This window comes from Pteropus alecto, unplaced genomic scaffold (genome assembly GCF_000325575.1).
Source record: "Pteropus alecto unplaced genomic scaffold, ASM32557v1 scaffold12, whole genome shotgun sequence".
Lineage (NCBI taxonomy): Eukaryota > Metazoa > Chordata > Mammalia > Chiroptera > Pteropodidae > Pteropus > Pteropus alecto.
Genome location: NW_006432669.1, coordinates 11,042,222 through 11,053,761, shown reverse-complemented (window position 1 = coordinate 11,053,761; position 11,540 = coordinate 11,042,222). Strand labels below are relative to the sequence as shown.

The following is an 11,540-nucleotide window of genomic DNA, read 5'->3' as shown; positions in this document are numbered from 1 at the left end:
TTAGTATAAATAATTCCAAATAGTTAGATAAATATGCCCCATGAAATATTTAGGACAATTTAACCAGGAGTCATGTCTGTTTATTTGCTTAATCTTGCTAGCTATAAAGTATCTCATCAGCTCTCCACAAAAACTCCATGAGATACCCCTATTTGTAGTGAATAAAATGAGATTCAGAAAGGTTAACTTACTTGTTCATGGTCATAGAACTGGAAAGCGGAAAGACTAGGGTTAGGATACAGGAATACCATAATTCATTGACCAATGACTTTTTATTACACCTTTCCAGCCCTTAATGTATTGATTCAGAAATCTGGCAAAACGACATGGGTTATGATTAAAGAGAATTAATAGCAGACAGATAATTATTAAACTTGATCTCATGTTACAAGTGGCCTTTGGAGCCATCAAACCAACTTGTGTCTATAGAGAAAACTACAGCAGACATTCCCAGTTGTCTGGGGTGCTGGGTACCAGGCCTGTCTAAAGAACTTATAGTTGTTTTCATAATTGTTTTAGTGTTTTACTGCTAAAATAAAGACTGAGGATGAAGACAAGCATTATTTTATACCCCTTTTCATTAAAATTGCAAATGGGGTTAAAGAACACCATAGAATTTATTTCCTATATTAAATAGAACATGTGTGTATGTGGAGGAAATGAGTAACAGAAACTGTTTCATGAGCCACCATACAATACAACCTTTCTAAATGCATGCCTACCAAAGCCAAGAGAGGATGCCCGTGGGCTTAGACGCTCGCAATAAATTTGGTTGATTTCATTTTTAGTTTAGTGATATCCTAAGTCAATGCTTAACTCTGTAACTTCATTCTTTTTTTCCCTAGCTTTATTGAGATATAATTGACATATAACATTGTATGAGTTTAAGATGTACCCATAATGACTTGATAAATGTATGAGGAAATCACAATATGATGCTCAGATAATAAAATGGAGTTCAAAGAAATGCTCAAATTTGGCATCTTTTTATCCTTTTTAGACAAACAAAAATTTTGTGAGAAATTGACAGGACAAAGAAAGTTAGTGCTCATGAGGAAGAAATCTCAGCAAGCATTGAACTTAGGTAATAAATTAGTAAAAGCATTACAAGGTTTGCTTATACAGGCCTTTTTGACTCTGAATTTTATAACTCTCATGGTAAGGTTGTCTCTCAGTCCTCAAAAGTAGGGTGTGCACCTATCACATAGATAGTCATTTCTGGCACTTTGAGAGACACAGGTGAGTTAGAGAGCTCCTCCCACTCATGCTGCTGCTTCTCAAGTGATCTTAATTTTAAATTATAAATATGACATTGTGGATGTCATATATATAGCCATCTACATGTGCAATGCAATAGTTATGTCTCAAGATGTGAACATGCCTTGCCTAACAGGAAGATCCTGATTGCTCTGAGTATTTTTTTTGCTTTGATTTTTTTCCTGCCTCATAAGAAGAGAGCCATGGAGGCTATGGCTGGTAAAGTTTTGTTTTGTTTTGTTTTATCAGGTTGTATCTTTAGAAGATATATATGGAAGATAAAAATGACTCAAAATTTTTCCCCTGTATTTCACATAGCTTGTGTGAGCAATATTTAGCTAGAAAAGAAAGGAAGGAACCTTCATTCTTGATTTACATTCTTTCAGGTTTGAGGTATGGGGATCCACAAGGCTAGTAGTCATCCGGGTTTTCCTGGTGTTTCAGAGGGAAAAGTAAATGCCAGTAAGGTGTGTGAACTTATTTTCTGAGGTTTTTATATAGATCTTCCCTGAATGCTCAAATGTCCAAACAGAATCTGCATTACAGGATCACCATGGACTATTGTCTCTAAATAAAAATAACATGAATATGACCATTATTGATTCTGATTTCCACAGACATATTCCTCAAAGCCATACCTCAGGTGACACTTGTTGGGCTCTGCCTGTAACTCACCAAAGCAGAACAAGGAGAACAGTCTGGATAAGTACAGCCTTATTTTGACTTAGCTGGGTTAGAATTCTGGGAGTGGGAATCCATGGGTTTAGAAAGAATGAAAGAGGCCTTGGATACAGTAAATAATTCATTCCTTAGGATACTTAACGAACAAAGAGGGGATATAGAAAAAAGAGTATTCTAGTTATTGAGGTGACAAAATGATATTTCCTGCTTGTAAGTCTCAACATTTCTGTGTTTCCAACAGATAGGAGACTAAGCGAATAAAGGAAAATATTTGTTAACTCAATATCTGAAGACACACTTAATAATTTACTGGATGATGTCTTAAGTGAAAAGGTGCTTAATCAAGAGGAGATTGAAAAAGTAAAAAAGGGAAATGTTACAACTATAGCCAAGGCCCGTGACTTGATTGACTTTGTGATTTGCAAAGGGTCCCATGCCAGCCAGTTATTTATTGACTATGTCTGCAAGAGAAATTCCACACTTGCTTGCAAGTTGGGATTTTATTCAGATGAGATTCCTCAATTCTGTTTAAGGAATATCTCAATTTGCCCTTGCATTTTGGCATGCATTATTTATTTCTCATTCGCTTGCCAGATAATAGATGACTTATCAGCTCTTAATCTCATAACTCCTCACCCTTAAGCTCCCATTCTTGTGCCACAGATGAAGTTTACCTGCTTCCTCTGTTCTCTTTTGCTTTATCTCTACAAAATTCTCTCAGTTCGCAGCTTTACATTTAGACCCTATCTTACTCTTTGAAGTATCTTTCTATCAGGATAGTATTCAGTCCTACATAAATAATTTGGAAAACTTTATTCTAATCTCCCAAGTAAATAAAAGACAAAAACCTTTATTTTGGTCATTGACAGTAGGCCCTGTGGTTCATAAAGTCTCTCGAAGGTAAATTAAAAGCCCTTTTCCCCTCCCCTTCTCTCTACCTGACTTGGACATGTTAAGTCATTTCTCTGGACACATGCTCCCCTCCGCCACCTAACATACATAACTCGAGTTTTTCAATAATGATAGAACCAACATGCCATCTCTTTTGCATAAGCAAAGTGTTATTGTTTCTCCAACTGTTTTTTTTCCCACAATTAGAAATATTAGAAATGTTTCTCATAGTCAAATCCAAATGTTTCCCCACACCCCCCAGGAAAGAAGCTAAAGAAATTTCTGACATCTCAAGTGTCTCAAGCTACTTTGATAACATTATAAAGTCAGAGTAACAGAATACAAAATAGAGTACTCAATAAAATGTCTTTCCATAACTTGAAAAACTTTGACCTTACATTTTACTGAGGCCATAGACCACAATTCTGGCACATATTCTACCTCTCCAGTCCAGCTTCTATAGCACTTTGCACAGCTCTTCATGTTGCATTGGGCTTCTCCAAATAGAACACAGTCACTCTCATTTTAAAAGTCTTATGCTAAATTCATGCTAGGACTCAGATGGCCTGTAAATTATCTCAATCGTGGGAGCCTCAGTTTGTAAAACAATTTGGGTTAAAATTTAATCTGAATTTCTTGAACTCACCAGTTTATTCATTCATTCATCATTCATTCCTATTTCTCAACAAAAACTTTGACTACTCCCAATCATTCTTTTTCACCTTGGGCACATATAACTTTAAAATAGAACTCACATGGATTTAACACTCCAGTGGGGAGTAGGTAGCAATTAGAAGTAAAAAAAATAAACATGTTTGCAGATATTGATAAGAGTTATAAAGAAAACTAAAAGATGACAATGGGATAGGTTAGGATAGAAAGTAAGTAGAACATTAACTGGATTTGGTGGTCAGTTAAGGTCATGCTAATGATATGAATGACAAAAGCCAGTCTTACTAGGTCTAGAGAAAGAAAACCACAAACAGAGAGGACAATAAGTGCAAAAGTCTCAAGGCAGCAATAGGTAAAGGGGATTTGAGAAACAGAAAAATTGTATGTGTTGCTGAGCAAGAATAAAATGGAAGTAAAGTTTAGGCAAGGATTTGATCATACAGGTCCTGAAATGGCATATTAAAGCCACATGGATATTATTTTAACTGAGATGAGAAGCCATTGGAGTGTTTCATTCAATGCTGATGTAATGTCCCAGAAAACAAAGTTAATTGTAAGGGAAGAGAACTCGCTGACATCTCAAGTGTCTCCTCAGAGGAAAGTTTGCAAAATTTGTCTGATGGATATCTGTGATTATGATTTAAGTCTTATTCTTGAGGATATTTACACTGGCATTTTTGCAGAATTTTTGCTCTTGAAAGATGTTGAACTAAGGGCAGGAAGTACATTGAATGAACTTCAGAACTAAAGAAAGAGAAAGTCTTATGTACTTTTTTAAAAAACCATTGTGGTCACTATTAAGGCAATGAAATGTAGTAGGATAAGAGTAGATGTAGAGAGATAAGTGTTCAGGCTGTTTTAGTTATCCATATGGGAGAATATTGGTGCTGGGAATGGAAGGGTATCAGTGGAGAGATAAGAACCAATATATAGGACATATCTTGGTGATAAAGTTTACAAGACATACTAAAAGAATGAGTCTGGGGGATAAAATGGGTAGAGGGTAAAGGAACTAGTAGAATCAAGGAAGACCTCTTGGTTTTCTGCTTAGGCAAATGAGAAGAGTAGTGTCATTTATTAAGAAGCAGAATCATGAGAGGAAATCAATTAGGAGAATCTTACTAGATGTCTGTCTTTCTAGTCTTCCCCAGAAAGTCACATGCATACACTTCTGCATCTTGGGTAGATCTCATAGTCAGATAACTTTTCCCACAAAGGAGTTGTCTCTCTTGCCTGACCACCATTCATCTCTGTTAACAATATGTTAAACAAAACTATAACTCTTACAAGCTGTCTTCTTACAAAGTTTCCTTCTATCTTTTAGGAGAATGAGTTTCTGTATCAGTTTCTAGGGTGTTATAGGATATGAGGCCCAAGAAGAGAGCCAGTATACCAAAATATCACAATTCTGATTATACCATGTGTTTTAAAAGTCTTACAGAAACTCTTGTTAGAAGAACAGAGTCAGCATCCCCAGAACTCATAAGCAAACTCAAGCTATGTCCTTATGAAAAGTTCCTGGAACTATGCAAAAAGGAGGCTGGAAGGGTGAGATAATCAATGAATGAAATGAAAAATTTCCTTAGATAATCTTTTTAGTGATGTCTTAAGGCACTATAAAAATTAATAAATAAGTATGGGTATGTAATTTCTTCTATTAATAAAATTAGATATGCAATAATGAAACAATAATGTGGCAGTGCATTACATAGAGATGCTAAAACATGTATATTTATATATAGGTGCTATAAAAATAATGCCCATATAAGAGGCATAAACATTTAATTATGACCAATATAGACCGAAGTAGGTGGAGAATGTCTTTAATATTCGAAACATTTGAGATGGATCTTACACATTAGATAAGTTTTAGTTAAATGGAAGTTGAATGGAAGAGAAGGGAGAAGGAAATAGATAATATTCTAGTGCACTCCACAAAACCATTGAATAAAAAGCCCACATTGATTCTTGTTCACTACTCTGGAGTTTTGCTCTTTTAATCATTCCCTCTGCTTTCTATTAGAAACTTCATCTTTCATCCACTAGAAATAGAGAGTAAAGGAAAAGTTCTCGCAAAAGTTAGAAGACAAAGAACTGTCACATCTTAAAATGTAATTCTGACTATGCTGTGTATGTGTAAGAAAAAATGGGATGCCTCTAACATGCATTGTTCTGCAGATTTATCCAATAAGAGAGAAAGAGGACCGCACTCGTCTGGCCCTCATCATCTGTAACACAGAGTTTAGCTACCTCCCAAGGCGTAATGGTTCTGACTATGACATCAATGGAATGAAGGTGCTGCTTGAGGACCTGGGCTACTGTGTGCATGTGGAAGAGAATCTCACAGCCAGGGTAAGAGGCTCTTCCCTGTGCAGTACATATAAACTACAGGCCAATCTACCTCTAATGACTAACTAGCTTTCTAATTTGGGGCCATTCATTTAACTACTCTGGAACTTGCTTTCTTAAACTTTAAAATAAAAAAGTTAAGGTGGCATCTATAATTATCTATACCTCCTTTGAATAGTGTGTATATGTATGTGTGTGTATATTTCAGCCACAATGTTGTCATTATTATTGTAGTTAATTCATTATTAAACCAAACACTGCTCACTTTGTGTAGGAATTACACACACACACACACACACACACACACACGTTTTGTTCTGGAATGTGGTGATAAAGTGACAGCTGGAGAAATGGATTACCCAGAAGGCACTGTAGTCACAGAGGACACAGTCACTGATAGAACTGTGGTAATACTGGGGTATGTAGGTATGTGGAGGGGTAGAATATCCTAACTCCTTTCTTTTACTGCTCTCAATTTCCTCAAATCTCCTGCTAGTGCCTTCTATTGATTAAACACATAATGAAACTTGTTGACAAGAGAGCTCAACCACTATGATCCAGAAAGCAATAAAACAAAGACGATAAGAACAGGAAATGGATCTAGAGATTGCAAGTGAAAAATAACCAGCATATAAGAGTGACATCAGGAAAGACAGAGATGTAAGATGTGTCAGAAATCCATCTCTTCACCTGGAGAACAATTGTACTGACAAATGATCTGAAGTAACTATTTTGTAATTCTGGATTGTATTTGAACAACTGCAGCTCCAGGGAACAGCTTGGCTGATAAATTGCCATTAATTTTGGTCAATTTTAGTTGTGAGTACAGTGATGACTACTCATCCCTAACACCAGAGTCTTGTGGCAGGCAGCTATAGGATAACAACATGCATTTATGGTGCCACCCAATGGATCCTTGCCCATAATAAGGAAGGACCTTGTCCTTCAAATATCAGGGTTCTTTGTTCTGATTGTATTGTTGCATTAGATTGCTGAGGGGTGGACACAGAATCTGGGTGGCATTGTTTCAAACCCCACAGATTAAAACAGCTTCCAGGGGATTTAATGGAGCTGCACCTGTTTTTTTGTTTGTTTATTTGTTTGTTTTTTACATAAAAAAACAACTGTGAATATGGGGAAATTTAGAAAGCTATCATCTGTGCCCAGGTTCAAAAAATACCTGAGAAGATCAAGCTTTAACCTCAGACTAATCTCAGGCACAAAGATACACCAAAATAATAATAATAATGAAAAAAATCAACCAAATTGATAAACTGTTAGCTAAACTAACAAAGAAAAGAAGTAAAAAGAATCAAATAAAATCAGAAATGAAACTGGGGCCATTACTTCCATCTTTACAAAGATAAAAAAATTATGAAAGTACTATTAATAATTATAATACTAACAGATTGGATGAGTTAGATGATATAGATAAATTCTCAGAGACACACAACCTAATAAGACTAAATCACGAAGATATAGAAATTCAGAAATAACTGACACTAGTAAAGAAATTAAATTACCAATCAAAAGCCTCACAACAAAAAAAAAGTTCTGAACCAGATGTTTCTATTGGTGAGTTCTGGCAAACATTTAAAGAAAAATTAATACCAGTTTTTTCAAACTCTTTGAAAAAACTGAAGAGGAACAGTTTCTAACATATTTTAAAAGGCCAGAATTACTCTGATAATAAAGATGGATAAAGACATAACAAGAAAAGAATTAGAATAATATCCCTTGTGAATATAGATGTAAATATCCTCAATAAAATATTATTAAATGGAATCCAACAGCATATTAAAAAGATATTCACCCTGACCAAGTAAGATTTTCCCCAAGAATGTAAAAATGTTTCAACATAAGAAAATCAATCAGTATAATACATCAGATTAATAGAATGAAGGAGGAAAAACACATGATAATCTCAACCAATACATAAAATGGCATAAAATAAAATCTAAAATCCTTTCATCATAAAAATTCTCAGAAAACTAGGAATTAAAAAAATTTTTCAGCATAATGAAGGGTAGTTACAAAAAAACCACAAATAACATCATAGTCAATGGTGAAAGGCTAAAATCTTCCCCACTAAGGTCAGAAAAAATGTAAGGGTAATTGCTTTCACTGCTGCTATTCAATATTGTAATAGAAGTTCTAGCCAGTTATTAAACAAGAAAAATAAGTAAAAGACATTCAAATTGTAACTGAAGAGGTAAAATTATCTCATTCAGAGATGACATATTCTATATTCAAGAAATCGATTAGAACTAATAAATAAATTCAGCAAATTGCAGGATATAAGATCAACATATACACAAAAGTTAGTGTTGTTTCTAAACATTAGCAATAAACATCTGAAAGGAAAATTAGAAAAGCAATTTCATTTGCAATAGCACCTAAAATAATTATATACTTAAGAGTAAATCTAACAAACGAGGTAAAAGACTTGTACACTGAAAACTACAAAACATTGACAAAAGAAATTAAAGAAGATCTAAATAAGTGGAAATAGAACCCATTTTCATAACTTAATATTGTAAGATGCCGATATTACCCAAAGTGATCTATATAGATGCACCATAATCCTTATCAGAATTCTAACAGCCATTTTTTTTTTCACAGAAATAGAAAAGCCAATTCTCAAATTCATATAGAATTGTGAGGGGCCCCAAATATGCAAAGCAATCTTGAAAAAGAATAAAGTTGGAGGACTCATACCTCTCTACTTTAAAATGTACTACAAAGCTTATAGGAATTAATATAGTACTGATATAAGGACAGACATGTAGACCAATGGAATATAATAGAGCATCCAGAAATAAGCCATCATATGATATGTATGGTTAATTGATTTTTAACAAAGGTGCCACAACTATTGGAAGGGGAAAGGACAGTCTTTCAACAAATGGCTCTGGGAAAACTGGATATACACATGCAAAAGAATAAGTTGAATCCTAACCTTACACCATACATAAAATTAACTCAAAATAGATAAAAAATCTAAACTTAAGAGCTCAAACTATGAAACTCTTAGCAGAAAACATTGGAAAATATCTTCATGACATCAGATTTAAAAACAACTTCATGAAATGTCACCAAAATAGAAGAAAATAGAAGAAAAAGAAAATAGAAGAGAGGTTACCAGGGATTGGGAGATGGGGATAAGGGGGAGTTATTGTTTAATAGGTGCAGAGATATTGTTGCAAATGATGAAAGAGTTTTGTGTATAGATAGTGGTGATGCTTTTAGAACACTGTAATTATATTTAATACCACTGAATTGTATACTTATGAATGGTTAAAATTATAAATATTATAGTATGTATATTGTAAAATATTTGCCAGAATTATTCTAGGAACTGTGACATTAACAGTAACAACAACAAAATAACATAACAACGGCCACTTCTGAGTACCTTCTTCTATATATCAGTCACTGGAAAGTGCCAGGCAGTTGTCATTTATTCTTTCTATTCCTCAAAGCATCAGTGGTACAAAGGGTAGGCATTATGATGTGATATTTAAAAGTTTACTCTCTTTTAGGCCATGGAGTTAGTGCTAAAGACATTTGCTGCCTGCCCAGAGCACAGGTCCTCAGACAGCACATTCTTGGTGTTCATGTTTCATGGCATTCTGGATAGAATCTGTGGAACTATGCATAATGACGGAAAGTCAGATGTGCTATCTTATGACACCATATTCTAGATTTTCAACAATCGAAACTGCTGCCATCTTAGGGATAAACCCAAGGTCATCATCATCCAGGCCTGCAGTGGTGTTGAGTTCTGATGGGGTCCAGAGGACAGGGAGGTGTGTGTCACGCAGGGTCATACTGGGTGTTTTATATCTAGTAAAAACCCTGTGCCTCACTTTAGTGTAATTATACCAAATATATTTCTTTGGCAAGACTACTTAGTGGCAACAATAAAGAAATTGGTATATAAATAAATATAAATGCCATCCACTCTTTGTGAACCATAGCAAGTGATGATGATATTGATGTTAACTCTAAATTATCTTTATGTAAAATTATTAATATCTGGCTTGAAATGGCTTTAATTTCAATATTTGCTAATCAAAATTTTATGATCTCTGACCTGAGAATTATCTCACATGATAGTAAGAGATCAAAACTTAATACAATGCTAAATAAGTGAAAGAAGCCAGCCTCCAAAGTCTATATAGTATATAATTCTATTTATATGGCATAAGAAAAAGGCAAAATCAGGTCAGTGACTGTCAGAGGCAGAGTACGAAAGGGTTATTCTATATCTTGATTGCAGTGGTAGTTACATGACTGTATATGTTTATCAAAAATAGTTAAATGTACACTTAGAGTGAATTTTACTATAATTTATATCTTTATAAACCCAACCAATTAATTATGACATTGCTTTCTATCATAAATATTTTATTTCAAGCTTTAATATAACTATATCACTTGAGGAATGGCTTAGAAGAAAAAAAACAGCAATGGGGAAGGAAAGGGAAGAATTGTTTTAGAATCTTATATTTGTTGTTGAATAAAGCAGATATTCCTTTTCTTGACTTTGCACTGTTATTTATTATTATTAAATCAAAAACTGGTTACTTTACTTAAGAATAGTCAATAATAGTTTTTGGCACGATTACTATCCCTGAACAACAGGCATGTCGAGGTCTAGATGGTGGTCGCTATTCATTGACAGCCTGTTAAATGTGAATAGAGATAATGTTGTGTTAGGCTTATACTATGTGTGTGAGTCTGTGTGTGTGTGCATGTGCCTATGTGTGTGTGTGTGTGTGTGCAATTAATTAGAACACCTTAACTGAGGGCTTCCTATTTATTTAGTCATTAAAAGATTACTAAAATGGGTTTAGAGTGAATAACATAACAGGATGGTATCCCCTCAGCAAACAGTGGAGAGGTCTGGGTCAGCGACTCTCCAGTGCCCTCAGCAGACAGCTCTGAAGGACCAGAGGACCTGAAGGATGATGGTGTTCATAAGACCCATGTAGAGAAAGATTTTGTTGCTTTCTGCTCCTCAACCTCACGTATGTGTCTTTCATTTGTATGCAAGGATTTGTGGGGATAAGACCCGCCTGTCTACATGATTTGGCCCAATATCCCAGAAAAGAAGATAGACTAAAAATCTTCACAGGCATTTATAAATAAATGAAGAGCCTATCCAAGTTACTGCAGCCTTCTTTTATAGCTTCGTTCATGATCGTCCAGTCTCCTTCTGGTTCTACGACCACCCAGATTCCAGTCTTATATATCCTCTAAGTGATCAGTCAGTAGGCACACAGGAGTATTGGTTTAGTGAGTCTATTATGTGTAATAGCATTGTTTTCACTGCTGAGAAAATTTTTCAGAGAAAAAGAGAATGTGAGCTCTCTTGTGGAAAGTATACTTTCTAGTTTTTAAAATGAGAAATCTAAGTATAAAATATTGTTAAAAGATCATTGAATAACTTGTAGCATCTGGTAAAGTGAGATTACAACCTAAAGGTAGTAAAGAGTTTTAGAGATTCAATTCCCAAAACTATCATATTTAAGGTGATATAAATTGAAGAAGATAGTATAGTAGAGAATAGAATTCCCAGCAATGGACAGAGGCAGATAGAATTTCTAAAATGCTCAAGCAAAAGTTTATTCTCACTTAATATATATTATTAATATATGTTATTTGTTATATGTAATAAATTATTA

At 34.5% G+C, this 11,540-nt stretch overlaps 1 protein-coding gene across 1 annotated transcript in view; it reads left to right on the top strand.

Annotated features, from left to right (window-relative positions):
• Positions 1–4,866: 4,866 nt before the first annotated feature.
• LOC102895641 (caspase-13-like) overlaps positions 4,867–11,540 on the top strand; it is a 12,300-nt gene continuing 5,626 nt past the window's right edge. The window contains 5 exon segments of the mRNA XM_015585969.1: positions 4,867–5,049; positions 5,680–5,853; positions 9,393–9,621; positions 10,514–10,519; positions 10,743–10,883. Coding sequence (XP_015441455.1) covers positions 4,867–5,049; positions 5,680–5,853; positions 9,393–9,621; positions 10,514–10,519; positions 10,743–10,883 — 733 coding nt within the window.